Source organism: Hemitrygon akajei, chromosome 12 (genome assembly GCF_048418815.1).
Source record: "Hemitrygon akajei chromosome 12, sHemAka1.3, whole genome shotgun sequence".
In the NCBI taxonomy this organism is placed as follows: domain Eukaryota; kingdom Metazoa; phylum Chordata; class Chondrichthyes; order Myliobatiformes; family Dasyatidae; genus Hemitrygon; species Hemitrygon akajei.
This window is the reverse complement of record NC_133135.1, coordinates 81,219,937-81,239,744: the sequence shown is the minus strand read 5'-3', so window position 1 is coordinate 81,239,744 and position 19,808 is coordinate 81,219,937. Positions and strand designations below refer to the sequence as shown.

The 19,808-nt window shown below is 42.1% G+C and overlaps 1 protein-coding gene across 1 annotated transcript in view; it reads right to left on the bottom strand.

Moving 5' to 3' along the window:
- prdx6 (peroxiredoxin 6) overlaps nt 1-18,249 on the bottom strand; it is a 30,213-nt gene extending 11,964 nt beyond the window's left edge. Inside the window, exon 1 of the mRNA XM_073063600.1 lies at nt 18,091-18,249. Coding sequence (XP_072919701.1) covers nt 18,091-18,179 — 89 coding nt within the window. The 5' untranslated portion in view covers nt 18,180-18,249. The remainder of the gene's footprint in view (nt 1-18,090) is intronic.
- Nucleotides 18,250-19,808: the final 1,559 nt, after the last annotated feature.

Sequence of the window (19,808 nt, the reverse complement as noted above, 5' to 3'; positions counted from 1 at the left end):
TAAAACCATAAATAATTAAATAATAATAAGTAAATTATAGCAAGTGGAAATAAGCCCAGGACCAGCCTATTGGCTCAGGGTGTCTGACACTCTGAGGGAGGAGTTGTAAAGTTTGCTGGCCACAAGCAGGAATGACTTCCTATGACTCTCAGTGTTACATCTCGGTGGAATGAGTCTCTGGCTGAATGTACTCCTGTGCCTAACCAGTACATTATGGAGTGGATGGGAGTCGTTGTCCAAGATGGCATGCAACTTGGACAGCATCCTCTTTTCCGACACCACCGTCAGAGAGTCCAGTTCCACCCCCACAACATCACTGGCCTTACGAACGAGTTTGTTGATTCTGTTGGTGTCTGCTACCCTCAGCCTGCTGCCCCAGCACACAACAGCAAACATGATAGCACTGGCCACCACAGCCTCGTAGAACATCCTCAGCATCGTCCGGGAGATGTTAAAGGACCTCCGTCTCCTCAGGAAATAGAGACTGCTCTGACCCTTGTAGTCAGCCTCAGTGTTCTTTGACCAGTCCAGTTTATTGTCTATTCGTATCCCCAGCTATTTGTAATCCTCCACCATGTCCACACTGACCCCTTGGATGGAAACAGGGGTCACCGGTGCCTTAGCCCTCAGTTAGTAGGTTAATCGGTTTTTGTAAAATTGTCTTGTGATTAGGCTACTGTTAAACATGTGGGTAGCTGGGTGGTGAAGCTCGTTGGCCAGAAAGGCCTATCACGCACCATATCCCTAAATAAGAATAAAATACTGCAAGTTCCAGGGAATTATCATATTCTGTTATAAAAAGAAATACATCCTGGAAGTGTGGACCCTACTGCATATTAAGGAATAAAGTACAATTGGGGAAAGTCAGCCTGAACTCTAACAAAACCCGTCAGTCCAATAGTGGTGAGTTTTGGGATTTAGACATTAAAACAAAATAGGATACTGCCACAACATATTTCTGTTACTTTCATTAATCAAACAAGAACACAGAGGCAACTTACACTGAAATAAGTTGGTCAATTATTTGGAAGTATTATTGGAACATTTATTAAGATCTGGAAAAAATTTGCTGTTCAATAAGGAAATATTATTTCCAATCATTTAACTGCAACTGTAAAAAAGTGGAATTACAGAAGGAGATAGGAAGCTTTCTCAAAGTTGTTTTGCATTGGATATGTGGTCAACAGATAAGAAGGAATTGAGTTTTGTTCTGACCACCACCTGCAGTTACTCCAGCAGAATTCTTAAAGCAACAGGATTAGTAAAAGCTGCATAACTAAAACAGATTCACTGTGGAGAGAAGTCACTTCAGCCTAGTCAACAAAATGGAAACATAAACCTCCACCTTAAAAGCACCCAGTGACCTGGCCTCCAGAGCCACCTGTGTCAATGAATTCCACAGATTCACCACTCTCTGGCTAAAGAAATTCCTCCACATCTTTGTTCTAAATGTACTGCCCTCCATTCTGAGGCTGTGCCTTCTGGTCCTAAACTCCCCCTCTACCTAGGCCTTTCAATGTTCAATAGGTTTCAATGAGATCTCTTCTCACCCTGTGTCTTGTAAGGATGTGACCCCCTTTCTCCCAGTTTCTTTGTCTCTGCTGCATCTGCTCCCAAGATAATGCCTTCTGTTCTAGAACATAAGGCCCTAAGACACAGGAGCAAAATTAGGCCATTTGGCCTATTGAGTCTGCTCCACCATTTAATCATGGTTGATCCTTTTTTCCCCTCCTCAGCCCCACTCCACAGCCTTCTCCCCATAATCTTTGATGCCATGCCCAATCAATAAACCTATCAATCTCCACCTTCAATACACTCAACGACCTGGCCTCCGCATCTGCTTATGGTAAAAAATTCCACAAAGTCACCACCTTTTGGCTAAAGAAATTTCTCTGTATCTCTGTTTTAAATGGATGCCCCTCTATCCTGAGGCTGTGCCCTCATGTCCTAGACTCCACCACCATGGGAAACATCCTTTCCACATCTACTCTATCCAGGTCTTTCAACATTCAAAAGGTTTCAATGAGATCACCCCTCCCCACCCATCCTTCTAAATTCCAGTCAGTTCAGATCCAAAGCTATCATATGTTCCTCATATGATAACTCTTACATTCCCAGAATCATTATTATGAACCTCTTCTGAATGCTCTCCAATGCCAGCACATCTTTTCTTCGATGAGGAGTCCAAAACTGTTTACAATACTCAAGGTGAGCCCTCACTGGTGCCTTATAAAACCTCAGCATCATATATTCAGTTCTTATATTCCAGACCTCTTGAACTGAATGCTAACATTGCATTTGCCTTCCTCACTACCAACACTACCTAAAGTTAACCTTTAAGGTGTTCTGCACAAGGACTCCCAAGTCCCTTAGCATCTCAGATTTTTGGATTTTCTTCCTGTTTAGAAAATAGTCTGTATATTTATTTCTTCTACCAAAGTGCACAAACATGCATTTACCAACATTGTATTTCATTTGCCACTTTCTTGCCCATTCTCCTAATCTAAGTCCTGCATCCTACCTGTTTCCTCAACACTACCTGTCCCTCCACCAATCTTCGTATCATCTGCAAACTTTGCAACAAAGCCATCTATTCCATCATCTAAATCATTTACATACAGCATAAACAGAAACGGTACCAACACTGACCCCTGCAGAACACCACGTCATTGGTAGCCAACCAGAAAAGGATCCTTTTATTTGCACTCACTGCTTCATATCAATCAGCCAATGCTCTAACCATGCTAGTACCTTTCCTGTAATACCATGGACTCTCAACTTGGTTAGCAGGCTCATGTGTGGCACCTCGTCAAAGACCTTCTAAAATTCCAAATATATAACATCCACTGTATCCTCTTTATCTATTCTTTGTGTAATCTCCCCAAAGAATTCCAACAGGTTTGTCAGGTAAGATTTTCCCTTAAGGAAACCATGCTGACTTTGTTCAATATCTTCGCAACCACTGAGTTCAGGCTAACTGACCTATGATTTCTGTTCTGCTACCCCCTTCCTTTCTTAAAGAGCGGGGTGACATTTGCAATTTTCCAATCTTCTGGCACCATGCCAGAATCCAATGATTTTTCAAAGCATTACTAAAACCTTCACAAACTCTACAGCTATCACTTTCAGAACCCTAGGGTGCAGTTCATCTAGTCTGGGTAACTTATGTACCCTTAGGCCTTTCAGCTTTTTGAGTACCTTCTCCCTTGTAATAGTAACTGCACTCTCTTCTCTTCCCTCTCACCCTTCAACATCTGGCAGACTGCTAGCATTATTTTTCCGGCCTCATTTTCTAGTGGTCCCACATCCACTCTCATCTGTTATTTTTAAAAAATATATACTTGAAGCAACTTTTTCTATCAACATTAATATTGTTTGTTAGCTTATTTTCATATTTCATCTTTTCCCTCTTAATGATCCTTTTAGATGCTCTCTGTAGGGTTTTAAAAGCTTCCCAAACCAAGCCATTGCTGCTCTTCTGTCATCCCTGCCAGCATCTCCTTCCAATTTACTTTGGCCAATTCCTCTCTCATACCACTGTAATTTCCTTAACTCCACTGAAATACTGCTACGGCAGACTTTACTTTCTCCCTATTAAATATCAAGTTGAGCTCAATCGTTTTGTGATCACTGCCTCTGAAGGTTCTTCTACCTTAAGCTTCCAAATCGCCTGTGGGTTACATAACACCCAATCTAGCTGATTCCCTAGTAGGCTCAACAACAAATTGCTCTAAAAAGCCATCTCATAGGCATTCAACAAACTCCTTCTCTTGAGATCCTTTACCAACCTGATTTTCTGAATTTACCTGCATGTTAATATTTCCCAAGACTAGCATCATTTTTCCCTTTTGACATGTCTTTTCCCATTGTAATCTGTAGTGTACAGCCCAGCTACTGTTTGGAGACATGTACATAATTGCCATCAGGGTCCTTTTAGCCTTGCAGTTTCTTAACTCAACCTACTAGGATTCAACATCTTCTGATCCCATTTCACATCTTTCTACTGATTTAATGCCATTATCAGCAGAGCCATGCCAACCCCTCTGCCTACCTTCCTATACCCCCGATACAGTGTGTAACCTTGGACATTCAGCTCCCAGCTATAACCATCCTTCATCCACGATTCAGTGATGGACACAGCATCATACCCGACAATCTGTATAAGTGCAACAAGATTATCCACCTTATTTCTTACACTCCATGCATTGAGCTATAACACCGAGTACTGTATTTACTACCCTTTTTGATTCTGCACCCCTTAAGCACTGATACTCACCCTGCTGGCTGCAATTTCGTCCTATCATCTGCCTGTTCTTCCTGACAGTCTGGGTGCATGCCATCTTCGCTTTTCTTACCATTTGTCCTATCCCAAGTCCCTTCGCTCTGGTTCCCAACCCCCAGCCAAATTAGTTCAAACCCTCCCCAACAGCTCTATCGAACCTGCCTGCAATAATATTGGTTGCCCCTCGGGTTCAGGTGCAACCAGTCCATTTTGTACAGGTCATACCTCCCACAGAAGAGTTCCCAAAGATGCAATATCTGAGATGTCCTCCTTTTTCTGGGAGCATGGCTTCTCTTCTGCTGTGATCAGCAGAGCACCCTCAATTGTCCTTCACTATTGACATAATTCTGCTCTCAATCTGCCTACCTCAAGACCATGGATTGCCAACCTGGGTCCACGGACTCTTTGCTTTATGTTATTGGTCCACGGCATTAAAAAACATTGGGAACTCCTGCTCTAGAGAGGACAGAGAATTCCCCGAGTCCTCACCTTTCACTCTACAAGCCTCCACATTCAGCACATCATCCGTTCCACCAGCTGCAATGCAATCCCACCACCAGCCATATCTACTCTTTCCCACCCCTTTCTGTAGAGGGCACACCATCAATGACTCACTGGTAAGCTCAACCCTCCCCTCCAGGCCCTGCCTGACTGCTGCCTCTTCTTCTAAGAACATCCCAAGTATGATGCCTGCTGTTTGTTTTGCTGAATAGAGATTTCTATTTCCACCAGCTTCAGTGTCTCTCTGGTGACTCTGCTCACAGTCACAACACACTTTTGTCCTTTACTCATCTGATACGAGTATTGGTGGTCCTTTATGTTCCTACTGATCAATCTCCAACAACTGGCACTCCTCTCTTCCCACTTCACTCCACATGCCTTATTTTTCTACCCTTTGCCTGTCTCAACCCATCGTCCACCTACCACCTTCTCCCAGATCCACCTCCCTTCCCTGATGCAACCTGGCCACCATCTTTCCTCAGTCCAGAAATGACCTTGGACTCCCGTCTCTCTACTCCACCACCCCTTCTCTTTATACTGGCTCTCTCCCCAGGGATCAATGATTCACATTTTCCTCCCACCTTCACCCAGACACTGCCCAAGCCCAGTTCCTCCAGCAGATTGATTGTTACAGTGGTTAAAATGTGTTTCAATATATGAAAAAAAGTTGCATATTGCAAGTATGAAAATAAGACTGCGGTGTCAGCCATTATGTATATCATTATGTATTTAGACCCCTCTCAGTGACATTATGTTCTATATATTTAGAATACATTGTATCACTTGTTATGAAAATGGAAGAGAATAGAGAATTTTAGTTATTTTGTCTCTGCTGCATTATAAATAAAGATACAAGTTATCAAACAGGTTTTTTAGATGTAACCTAGGAAATTCCTCATTTCCAGAAGGCAATTACAGAAGTTGACCTTGGCTAACTTGGGACAATATATCAACTGAAATTGAGATAAGAAAAGAGAATAAATAAAGTTGTTGATACTGGAAATCTGAAAAGAACAAATTATTGAGGAAATACTAAGCAGGTCAAGCTACGCCCATGGTTAGATATCAGTTAACTCTTATCTCCAATATAAAAAGACAAAAGAGGCTTTGTTTAAATTACATCTGCCACAAGTTTAAGCTGGTGACTCAGAGTTCTCATAGGAGAGACTGCGTAGCCTTGCAATGCCCAGTATATTCACTTGCAAAGGTAGGGATAGAGAAGAAAGATTTGTAACTGCTCTTCAAGGGGAAATTCAATGGTGCACTGTGCAGTTAAAAGTTGAGGAGAGGGGCTAAAAATGATCAAATAATTTGGGCACCTTCCCTGTCACTAATGTCAGCCTAGAAAATTGGCAGGGGGAAGAAAAAAAAAGAGCACCAGAGACTTTTTGAGGTGGATTTGTAAGGAGTGTTGGCTTAATAGTTTCACCCGCTCAAGATGACAGCTAAGAATCTGAAGCAATGGTCAAAACTGAGCTGTCCTGTTAACCACCTATCTCACCCATTCTATTTTATTTCTCTCTGTGACTGTAATCTGATTTAAATTTATGAACTGTCCTCTTGCTCAATCTGTGATCTTCGGAACAGGTCCAAAGTTTTTTATGCTGCCTTTCCTCCTCTGAAGTTGTTCACTGCTCACGCTAGCATGGTGCCACAGTGTATGTTGCAAGGTTATTCTGTAAGGGGAGGGGGGCTTGGAACCAGCTAACATTTAGATCCATTTCCCTCGTGTTGGCTGATATGGAAGAGGCAAAATGCTGTACAGTAAACCTTCAATTTTCTCTCTGCATGATGTCCTTTGTCCTGCCCACTTACAGATAAACCTGGAAGGCTACTAGGCCACAGACACTGCTTTCACATAGATGGTAAAAATAAATCTCCATTGTTTTCCTATGAAGCACAATTCCATGACATTAAAGAAAATATACACAGTTGTAAAGTCCTTACTTCTCAAAGTCGGATCTTAAATACATTCACTGAAGAATTTCTTTAACCTCACTGATTGAGAGACATCAGAATTGTTGTGGGGAAAAAAACTAGTTTCATTAAGCTTTACCTTTATAACCCCAGTAAGCACGTTGCAATGGTGAGTGGATGTGAATCATTTGATTCACCAGGTCTATGCTATTTCAATCTCCCTTCTTTTCTTCCAAAATTTGAAAATTATATTCTCTTGTGCCCATGTGTCTCCTATTAGAAAGGTCTGATCGTTTCCTTCACAGCTCCCATTACTCCAATCCTTTTTAAACTCTATCTCAGACTTTAAAGATTCTCCCTACCTCCCGTGCTTAGACCCACTGTGACCTTGTACACTACCATCAAATTCTGTGTAATCTTCTTTGCTGAATGGAGGCAAATCTAGTTCAATTTATCCTTAAAGCTGAAATACTTCATTCCTGGAACCATTGTAGTACACCCCTTTCTCCTTCCTCCCCAAAACCTTCCTAAACAAAACAGAGGAGCATTGAATATAATTCTCCAGTTATGGCCAAAGTAGGATTAACACATGTCTGGCTGTTTTTCTTTTGTAAAGAATCCCAGAATTCCATGCATTTTACTAACCATTCTCTCAATAAACTCAGCCATTTTCAAAGATTTGTTCACCTACATGGCAAGGTCCCTCTACATCCCTTAGAACTGTGTACTTCATTCTCTACTAAGATTCATCATTCTTTGCCTTCCAGGTGTTGAGGCACAGAGGGACTTTGATGAAGGTGTGCATAAAGTCCTTGAAAGGTCACAGGCCGCGTTGAGCAAGGCACAGAATCATGGAATTCAAGAGATTTGCCATCCATTTCTACTGTCTATACATCCAACGTGCAAAAAAAACATACCAACAATAAAGAGTTAAAAAAAAAAGGAATATGAACCGCAGAGTCCCCAAAAGTGAGTCCACAGCCAATGAGCCAGTACAACACTGAGGTGAGTGAAGCCGGTCCAGGAGCTCGATGGCTGCAGGCCACAGCCACGGAGCCAGTTCAGTGCTGAGGCGAGTGTCGATGGCTGCAGGCCACAGCCACGGAGCCAGTTCAGTGCTGAGGCGAGTGTCGATGGCTGCAGGCCACAGCCACGGAGCCAGTTCAGTGCTGAGGCGAGTGTCGATGGCTGCAGGCCACAGCCACGGAGCCAGTTCAGTGCTGAGGCGAGTGTCGATGGCTGCAGGCCACAGCCACGGAGCCAGTTCAGTGCTGAGGCGAGTGTCGATGGCTGCAGGCCACAGCCACGGAGCCAGTTCAGTGCTGAGGCGAGTGTCGATGGCTGCAGGCCACAGCCACGGAGCCAGTTCAGTGCTGAGGCGAGTATCGATGGCTGCAGGCCACAGCCACGGAGCCAGTTCAGTGCTGAGGCGAGTGTCGATGGCTGCAGGCCACAGCCACGGAGCCAGTTCAGTGCTGAGGCGAGTGTCGATGGCTGCAGGCCACAGCCACGGAGCCAGTTCAGTGCTGAGGCGAGTGTTGATGGCTGCAGGCCACAGCCACGGAGCCAGTTCAGTGCTGAGGCGAGTGTCGATGGCTGCAGGCCACAGCCACGGAGCCAGTTCAGTGCTGAGGCGAGTGTCGATGGCTGCAGGCCACAGCCACGGAGCCAGTTCAGTGCTGAGGTGAGTGTCGATGGCTGCAGGCCACAGCCACGGAGCCAGTTCGGTGCTGAGGTGAGTAAACCAGATTTAAAAGGTCAAGGCCGAGGGTGAAGGACAACCAGATTTTAATGAGTTGAACACCAGTTTGCCCTTCACCTTCATGTTTGAATTTTTTAAAAAAAATTCTGGCCTGGGGGGCGTCACATGATGACGTAGGATCGAGACGTTGGGAATCCAGCTCCCTCGTAAAAAGTAATGAAATAGGGTTTAAGTGAAGAAGAGTTAACAAATACCTACTAGTAACTATTTATAAGCAACTCAAGATTATTTTTAGATATGGCTCCTAAACTGAAACAGAAGAAAGCTACTACTTCGAAGACTGCGCAAGTCAGCGGGGAAAAAGGCCTAACCGTTTCGGCGAAGCCTTGTACTCGAGTTGGATCTCCTCCCGGAGAAGTGCATGGCACTTCTGATGGTTCGGGACAGGAAGTTGCGGCAATGTCGGAGGTCTCTAAGAAGAAACGGCAAGAACAACGCATGCGCGAAGAAACAAGTATGCATGAACAGATATTAACAAAACTACAAATCCCAACTACGGCTGGAAGTGAATCTGAAGTGGAATCAGATTCTTTGGGAAACACAGATGAAGAAGAGGAAAAGGAGGAGATTAAAGGAGACATAAGAGATATCCTGATATATATGATGAATGAATTAAAAGCTATAAGAACAGATATAAGAAGGATGCAGATTACACTCGATAATGTGATGGAAAAACAAAAGAAGATGGATAATAAAGTTAAAGAGATGGAAGTAAAAATGGAAGAAAACACTGAAAGAATAGATAAGATAGAAGACAATAATCTTGCCTGGACAACAGAAAGAAAACGGATGTTGGAAAAAATTGATGCGCTTGAAAATTCTAGTAGACGAAATAATATTAAAATTGTTGGTCTTATAGAAGGTACAGAGGGAGAAAATCCAATAAAATTCTTCCAAGAATGGATTCCGAAAATTTTGGAAATGAAAGAAGGAAGCCAAGTAATTGAAATTGAAAGAGCACACAGAACTTTAAGACTAAAACCTCAACAAGATCAAAATCCAAGATCAATTTTGATAAAATGCTTAAGGTACCAAGATAAAGAAATGATCTTGAAGGCAGCTACTCAAGGTGTTAAAAAGAGAAATGGGCCATTGATGATAGAAGGGAAAAGACTTTTTTTTAATCCAGACATAAGTTACGATCTTTTGAAGAGGCGGAAGGAATTTAATCCAGTGAAAAAATCTTTATGGGAAAAGGGCTATAAATTTTTACTGAGCTACCCAGCAAAATTGATAATTTTCCTGGATAACGAAGAAAGAAGATTTTTCGTTGATTACCGGAAAGCGGAGAAATTTGTACAAGAACTACCTGATATCCACGAGGAGAGGTAAAGAATTATAGAAATTAAGTGGACTAATGATGAAGACTGAAATAAGGTTGGACTTGATGGACATTCATAAGGAATAAGAAGAAAAAAATAGTTGAGGAGTATTAATTGGGAGTAAAGACATTAATTATTTTCTTTTCTTTTTTCTTCACTAATATATTTTTTTTCTTTTTTTTTGTGGGGGAGCTGGAGGAGCTCCTGATCGATGGCTGCGAGTTTCACGTGTACAATCATGGCAATTGCCATGACCCGTAAAATGGGGGGGGGGGGGGGGGGTAATGTTGTGTTTCTTTTTATTCGCAACATTAGTGGGGGGGTATTTTGTTTTTGTTTTTTTTCCTTATATATTAGTTACCTTTCTTCTATTTTTCTTCTTTTCTGCCTGGATGGTTGGGGAGAGACACATAGCAACATGGAGAATTTTAAAGAGTTCCCAAGGTATTATGAATGATTAATTTACTTAATTTTTTAAGTTTTTATGTTAATGGACTTAATGGACCTGTGAAAAGAAAAAGAGTTTTAACATATATTAAGAAAATGAAAGGAGATATAGCTTTTCTACAAGAAACACATTTAACAGAAACAGAACACAAGAAATTAAAGAGGGATTGGGTTGGAAATGTCATTGCAGCTTCATTTAATTCAAAATCGAGAGGAGTTGCAATTTTGGTTAATAAAACTTTACCAATTAAAATACAAAATGTAGTAATTGATTCTGTGGGGAGATAGGTGATTATACATTGTCAAATTTTTTTGGAATTATGGACTCTTATGAACATTTATGCACCAAATGAAAATGTTGCAAAATTCATACAAGAAGTTTTTTTTGAACTTGGCTAATGCACATGATAAAATATTAATAGGTGGAAACTTTAATTTTTGTTTAGATCCAGTTTTGGATAGGTCAACTAAAGTTGCTACAAAATCAAAAGTAACAAAACTAACTTTATCATTAATGAAAGATTTAAATCTGATTGATATATGAAGAAAAATTAATCCAAGAGAGATTATTCAAATTATTTTTTCTCTCTCTTACTATTTTATCATTACATTTATTCTTTGTAATTTTCTAAAAAATTAATAAATAAACAACAAAATAAATAAATAATTCTGGCCTGGCACTTAAATCAGCCGAACACCAGTTTGTTTTTTCTTTCGGGCCCAGTCCCTGCCATTTCGATTCAGCCCCAAGTACGCTCCAGCAATGACTAAATATCAATTTATTTTTCACTCTCAGTCAAGGGCCCCACCACTTCAATCTGGCAACACCAAAAGATCAAGAAGTTCTGCCCACAAAACTAGCAAAATAGTAACTTGGCAGCCAGTTAAGCAATACCATGGCTTGAAGGATGTGAAGAAATTTTTGGACACTCAAACATTATATTAAAAAGCTTCTAAAATTTTCTAAAAACTTCAACCAAATATCTTAAACACCTAAAAATATTTGAAGTTTGAATTAGAATGTTTTAGAAAGAAAACCTGAAGAAAAATCTGCTATTTACTTGGTTCCTCGCAGCTGCTCTCCTTCACTGAGCCTAAAGAGAGACTATTGTGTCTGGCACAGGTTCTTCAAGCAGACTCCCCAGTGCAAGCATTGAGAAACTGCAACTGCCAATTCTGCCACAGGACTCTGCAAGGAACTGCTGGAATTTCCCCACTAAATCCAGTCCAATATTTGGAAACTGAGTAACAGAAAGGTTGGAAATGGTAACAGGTAGAACAAGATGCATTATTTTAATCATTTAAACGGCTTTACATTATATTTTCCTCAAAGAGTAGATTTGAGAGTTTTTTTCTCACCCCTCACTCAATGCTGCCAAAGGCCATTACTTCACAAGATCAGTTATTGTGTTGTTTCTATGAAATCCGTAAGGACTGCAAGCCAGGGCTCTGGTTTTAATAAATAGCAGCAGCTGCTGTAGAGTAGCATGGCAGCGTAGTGGTTAATACAACACCTTACAGTACAGGCGACCCTGTAAAGAGTTTGTACGTTCTTCCCGTGTCCATGTGGATTTCCTCCCACTCTCCAAAGACGTGCTGGCTGGTAGGTTAATTCGTCATTGTAAATTGTCAACAATGAATCACAATGACTAATGAAGTGCTGAGTGGCGTGGCTCAGAGAGCCAATTCTGTGCTGTCACAATAATAAATAAATCACAAAAAAAAAGACTATTACAAGTACAAATCTGGAGTAGGCCTCATGACTTTGAGTATATTCCACCATTTAATCAGACCGACTGTACTGAACATAACCTCAACATCACATTTCAGTCTCCCCACAGTAATCTTCCACCCACCTCATAACTGAGCAGCAGATAAAAAGTCTCCCTGGCCAGTCCATGCCAGCCAACAGCTAATCTCATTTCCAGGCACTTGGCTCACATCCCTCCCAACGTTCTTTACGCCATGGACCGCAAAGAGGCCATGGACCCCAGGTTGGGTGCCCCTGCTCTAAACTCTTGTCATCCTTACAGCTGTCCACGTACTTCCTGTAGCTGCCTCAACTACTTCCTCAGGAAGCTGGTTCCACCTACTGTTACAAAAATTCTGCATCTCGGGTTCTTATTAAACACTTCATCTCCCATCTTACAACGATCTCCACTAGCTTTCAATTTTCCAAACATGGGGAAAAATGGTCACTCACCCCCTTCATCATTTTATGTATTTTTATGAGATCATCTCTCAAGAAATAAAGGCCCAGCCTATCTAACCTTTCCCTAAAAATCAATCCCTTGAGTCCCAGGAAAATTCTGGTAAACATTCTATCTTTTTTCCCCATTTTTTCCACTTTAATCACATCCTTCCTACAACAGGGTGACCAAAAATTGAACCCATTTCTCCAAGTGTGGGTTCACTAATGACTTGTACAATCGAAACATTCTACATTCAAAGCCTTGGCTGATGAAGAACAGCATACCATAAAGAGGCAGTGAAGATAGCTAAAGTAAATTACCGTAGATTCCGGACTACAGAGCGCACCTGATTAAAAGCCGCTGGCTCTAATTTTAGAAATAAAATCAATTTTTTAATTGTAAAGGCCGCGCCGGATTTTAGGCCGCACCGCTACTTTTAAATATACATACGTATCGGTAACACAAATTACGTTGCATATACTTTTTTACTGAACAGCACGAACAACATTCCAATATCTCCTAGCGACTGGTAAAAATATATATACTGCAGCCTACCAGGAAAAGTTATTGATCGCCTTTAACTTAAAAGCAGCGTTTTCGCTCGGGTCTGACGCGCTCGCGTAACGCGATCGGGTCTGATGCGCTCGGGTCTGACGCGATCGGGTCTAATCGGGTCTGATGCGCTCGGGTCTGACGCGATCGGGTCTAATCGGGTCTGATGCGCTCGGGTCTAATCGGGTCTGACGCGCTCGCGTAACGCGATTGGGTCTAATGCGCTTGGGTCTGACGCGCTCGGGTCTGATGCACTCGGGTCTGACGCGATCGGGTCTAATCGGGTCTGACGCGCTCGGGTCTAATCGGGTCTGACGCGCTCGGGTCTAATCGGGTCTGACGCGCTCGCGTAACGCGATTGGGTCTAATCGGGTCTGATGCGCTTGGGTCTGACGCGCTCGGGTCTGACGCGCTCGCGTAACGCGATCGGGTCTAATCGGGTCTGATGCGCTCGGGTCTAATCGGGTCTGATGCGCTCGGGTCTGACGCGCTCGCGTAACGCGATCGGGTCTGATGCGCTCGGGTCTTGCTTTTCTTCGAGTGTTTTCCATGTTGATGAGGGTGAGTACAAATGACTGATTTACAATAATTTAATTGTGAAAGTGCGCTTGATTTATCGTACAATTTCATTGGACCTCTGTGAACTACTCATCAATTTTATTGGTCTACTGTTACGAGGCAAAATGTTTACGAGGCGGCATGAAAAAAAACCATGTATTAGCCGCTCTGGATTAAAGGCCGCAGAGTTCAAAGCTGTTCAAAATGTGGGGAAAAAGTAGCGGCTTATAATCCGGAATCTACGGTAAGTGACAAAGTAAATTGTGCACTTGTACTCCAAAGTCCCTCTGTTCTACAACAGTACCCAGGGCTTTTCTAACCAATGCAGTAAGTCCGACCTTGACATTTCCTTTGGAAAGGTAAAGGGCAGCACAGTAGTGTAGTGGTTAGCATTAACACTTTAGAATACAGGAGACACAGGTACAACTCCCACCACTCTCAGTAAGGAGTTTGTACATTCTCCCCTGTTGTAAATTGTCCTGTGATTAGGCTGGGATTAAATCAGGGGATTTCTGGGCAGCACAGCTCAAAGGGATGGAAGGGCCTAATCCAGGGTTTATCTCTTTGATAAACTTATTGTACTTATCTGAAATAAATTCCATTTGCAATTTAACCCACCTATCCAGCTAATCGAGCAAGATTCCACTGCAACTCTTGCTATTTCACAATTCTTACTCACCTCCTCTTACAAGTCTTGCATACCTTCTCTGAACTGCTTCTGACACATTACATTTCTTTCTTGACCGACTAATACTATACGTAGTACAGGTGGCCCCCGTTTTTTGAACGTTCGCTTTATGGCAACTCGCTGTTACGAAAGAACTAGATTAGTACCTGTTTTCGCTAACCAAAGAGGATTTTCTTTTTTATGAAAAAAGGACGCCTGCTTTATACGTGTGTTTACCCCAAGGAAGACTACAATGACTGTGAAGCCTTGTGTGGGCAGTTGTGTGCACATGCGTGTACGTGCCCATTTTTTTCTCCAAATCGATTTTGGCTTGCTGTCTTCCTGATATTGATAAGTGAAACTACACCATACCTACAAAAATTCTACTTTATATAGGGTGTATATTTATCATATAATTCCTGCTTTTACTATATGTTAGTGTTATTTTAGGTTTTATGTGTTATTTTCTTTGATTTGGTAGGTTATTTTTTGGGTCTGGGAATGCTCAAAAAATTTTCCCATATAAATTAATGGTAATTGCTTCTTTGCTTTACGACATTTCGGTTTTAAAACGGTTTCATAGGAACGCTCTACCTTCGGATTGCAGGGGGAACCTGTACTTGAGATAAGTGGTCAATTGAAACATAACCTCATAATGTGCATACAATTCCTATTGCAATAATTATAATATTGAGTCAGCTTTCCAAATTAATTGGAAGGTAGCTGCTTGCTGGCTATCGCACCACTTACTTTAGGGACATCTGCAAAGTCTTTAAACCATCTATTATATATTCTCATTCAAATTGCTCATATTGATGACAAATAACAACAAGCCCAGCACCAGCCCCCCCCCCCCCAAGGTTCACCACTAATCACAACTGCCAATCCATGAACCTGTTTCCTATCATCCAGCCAACTTTGTCTACAGTTTGCTCTCTCTCCTTGGATGCCATGATCTAATCTTACCATGCCAGAACATTATCAAAAGCCTTACTGTAATCCGTATGTACTATATATACACCACACCCCATCGTCACTTCATCAAAAATCTCCACTAAATTTCCCATGCACAAAGCCACACTGGCCACCCCTAAATCAACCCCTGCCTTTCCACATGCAAACATACCCTATTCTTTAGAATGCTTTTCCAGCAGCTTACCTACCAGTATTAGGCAAATGGGTCTATAGTTACCAACTCTAAGCTTATAGCCCTACTTAAATAAATACAGAATGTTTACTATCGTCCAATACCTCACTAGAGGATAGTGATGTTGCAAATATCCCAGTGAGGACTCCCACAATTTCTTCTCTAGCTTTCCATCGTGTTCTTGAATACACTTCGTCTGAACCTGGAGATATATCTGAATACTCTTCTACTATAATACAAACTACTCGCAAAATATCTCCATTAAATTTGCCAGGTTCCCAAATGTTCACATTTTTTTTCCACAGAAAAAAAATAGAGGAGAAATAATCACTGAGAACTGCTGATTGTTGAGGTGCCTTATTCTCTCCCTACTCATTCTTCTTGCCTTATTATACTTACAATATCTCTGAGATTTTCCTTACTTCAAAATATATGTAGCCTCTGCTTTCACCATCCTTTGAATATTTCATCACACCTTAAATGTTGGATCTTTATCTCAAAGCTGTGCAAACATCCTCATGACATGCATTGTCAAGCCCCCTGAACATTTCATCCAGTCTCCTCTACCTACAAAGCCAACCTGTCCAACCTGATCCCCAACCCCTATCAAACCTTCTTTGTACTGTTTCTGACACATTTAATTCCCTTCAAGACAAAACCTATATACACATAGTACTTGATATATGGTGTCACCAAATTCCCGAAGCAATAATCAGAGCTTTGTGTCAATTGTGTGAGGAGGAGCTTAAGAGAGTTAATGTCGCCTAACAGCAACTCCTTTGTTTGCATCTTCAGAAACAGCTCTATTTCCATCTTTAGTATCTCGGTTTTTCCCTTTCAGGTTTCTTTTGAAGACCCTGACCTGGAGTTACACGCCGACTATGGTTCTTTGTGGGAATGGGACCCGATCTTGTTGTTTCACAACTGGCCATTGTTCAAAACGCCAAGGGCTCGGCCCGAGAGCTCAGCTCGCCTTCCGAGGGCCGAAATCTCATGGCTCTGGAGACGGGTGGATCGAAGGTCGGCGTCACGGCAGAAGATCGGTGTGTCGTTGGGGGAGTCGGCAGATCTACGGCTGTGTGCCCAGAGACCTGACATTTTTGGGCACAGAGCTCGGAAAGAGCGACACAATGGACTTCTAACATCGCAAACCAGCGAGTTGTTTGTTATGTCTCCCCTCTCTCTTTCTCCCTTATTAGGGAGAGAGAGAGAGCCTGTGGTATGTCGAATGCCGGGTGAACAACGTAGTCTTCAGGGTAACTGCAAGTCTGTGTCTTTGCTGTTGCTTTGCTCACGCTTGAGTGCTCGGTGGTGGTGCCGGTGGAGGAGGGGAGGGGGGAATCATTCCTTGCTGCTGCTTATGCGCAGGAGGGGAACTGGGGGGCTTTTAGAGTTCTAACATTTTTAAACTGTCGTTCATTCTTTGGGGGCACTCCTCTGTTTTCATGGATGGTTGCGAAGAAAAAGCATTTCAGGACATATGTAGTATACGTTTCTCTGACATTAAACATACCTCTGAAACCTTTGAGTTTTCCCAATTAATTGTGGAATAGCTACTACTGAGAACCATGCTCAGAGCCCTCCGCATCCTCACTTTGCTCTTCTCCCTTCACCGGTGTTTTGCCTACTCACTCAATCCTTCCATGTTCCTCTTCTCATCTTCCTTTCCCATCTTTCTTGGAGCATCAATAAATTTAACAACCATATCATCATCCAAGTTGTTAATATAAACGGAATAATGTCAAGGCCCCGGCACCTGCTCCAGAAGCAGAAGTCATGACACTGCCCTATTAGCCAGCCTGTTTGCAGTGTTACTCCAACACCAAGCACTTTTATTTTCCCCAATAACCTTTAGTGCAGAACATTATCTGATGTCTTCTATAATTTTTTAAAATACAATACACCCTCTAGGCCCCCTTTATCCTTGTTGACATGTTATTTATTTAGAGAATTGCAAGGAATTTGTTAAATGTGGATTTCCCTTTCCCACAGTTATTTTACCTTTCTCCAATTATCTTGAATTTAAAGTGCCCAGCTATTGTTCTAATTGACTTCAACATTCCCCCCCCCCCCCCCCGGGCAAATGATACACCAATGCTGAGTTATTACCAGTTTTCCTAATTAATTGTGGAATAGTTACGACTGGTCTATTGAGAACCATGCAGTAGGATGGTTGAGAGACGGTGCACATCACAGCCACAAGGCTGGAAACTCTCTGGGGTGGGAGTTTACAGACTGCAGTTTACAAACTGACAAGAATCGACGGGAGAAAGCGTCTACAGTATTGACTTCAGTTTTTTTTCTGTGTTTCGCAAGTCGAGGCCATTACTTCACGGACTGCTGCAATAAAATGGCTATTGCAACTATGTACTTACACATGATTAACCTTTGATCCGCCACTCCCGCACGAACACCGACATTTCGTTCCAACAAAATGACAATCACTCTTTGCAAAATGTAATGTTATTTTAAATTGGCCGTCTAATAAAAGGTATAAAACTGAGCACTATGGTTTATTCGAAACGCACATTTTAGTTGATATTCAAGACAACGCCATCATGAAACCCAGGGAGCAGGCGACCGCTCACATCAGAACACAAGAATAGAAAGCAAACAGATTTTTGCCTGCGCGGTTTTGATATCAAAATGAGACCCGCACATTGCTACAGCGCAAATGTAGCATGTCGCTGCGTTATATACGCCTGAAACTTACAGGCACGATTAAATAATATTAGTAACTTACGAGTCTCCCAGCCAGTCGTGAAATTTTATCGTGCCCTCAGTAGTACTCGCTTCAAAATTCGGGAACGTATCGCCCAGATTGACTCCCATCGCTGTTTCTGGGAACGTCTTTCCCCCTTCTGCAACGAAAAATAGAAACCACTGAGCGAGCGGAGGCAGATAATAAGGGGGTGGGGTAAAAGGAAGTCGGCACCTATAGGCCAAGTGGGAAACGGGAACGTACTTTATTGCCTGATTGACATAGCCTGTGATCTGATTCTACACTCTCATGCAGTTAGGCACGAATGAAAGTCAAACAGCGTTTCGTCAGGTTATCAAACACGAGATGACTGGGAGAGTGTCAGAACTGGAATCAGGTTTATTATCACCGCCATGTGTCGTGAAATTAGTTAACTTAGCAGCAGCAGTCCAATGCTATTCATAATATAGAATAAAATAAATAAATTACAGTATATGTACATTGAATAGATTAAAATCATGCAAAAACAGAAATAATATATATTTTAAAAAGTGAAGGAGTGTTCACGGGCTCAATGTCCATTTAGGAATCGGATGGCAGAGGGGAAGAAGCTGTTCCTGAATCGCTGAGTGTGTACCTTCAGGCTCCTGTACCTCCTACCTGATGGTAACAGAGAGAAAAGAGCATCTCCTGGGTGCTACTACGTCGACTCAGGCCTAGGGGGCCGGCGTTGGGCTCCTCCCTCTCCCTCATCAGTGTGTTCATCTACATTAGCCGCGCTGCTATCTTCTAGGAGCTTGTTGACCATAGTCTTGGGAGGGCACCCAGGGTTCATCCTCCCATGTGATGATTATGACTGCTATGAAGATCCTCCTTTTGAGCCGGCTGGTCAGGTTCGAGCACCAGATTTCCTTCATGTCGTTTATAGCCCTCCATGCCAGCACCTTCCGTATCTTTATGTTGAAGGATAGGACTGGACCCAGGGTTGAGGTTTTTGATTGGAGAAAGGCTAACTTTGAGGAGATTTGAAAGGATTTAGAAGGAGTGGATTTGGACAATTTGTTTTATGGGAAGGATGTAATACAGAAATGGAGGTCATTTAAAGGTGAAATTTTGAGAGTACAGAATCTTTATATTCCTGTTAGGTTGAAAGGAAAGGTTAAAAGTTTGAGAGCACCATGGTTTTCAAGGGATATTGGAAACTTGGTTCAGAAAAAGAGGGAGATCTACAATAAATATAGGCAGCATGGAGTAAATGAGGTGCTCGAGGAATATAAAGAATGTAAAAAGAAACTTAAGAAAGAAATTAGAAAAGCTGAAAGAAGATACGAGGTTGCTTTGGCAAATAAGGTGGAAATAAATCCAAAGTGTTTCTACAGTTATATTAATAGCAAAAGGATAGTGAGGGATAAAATTGGTCCCTTAGAGAATCAGAATGGACAGCTATGTGCGGAGCCAAAAGAGATGGGGGAGATTTTGAACAATTTCTTTTCTTCGGTATTCACTGAGGAGAAGCATATTGAATTGTTTAAGGTAAGGGAAACAAGTAGGGTAGTTATGGAAACTATGATGATTAAAGAAGAGGAAGTACTGGTGCTTTTAAAGAATAAAGAAGTACATAAATCTCCGGGTCTTGACAGGATATTCACTAGGATCTTGAGGGAAGTTAGTGTAGAAATAGCAGGGGCTCTGACAGAAATATTTCAAATGTCATTAGAAACGGGGATGGTGCCGGAGGATTGGCATATTGCTCATGTGGT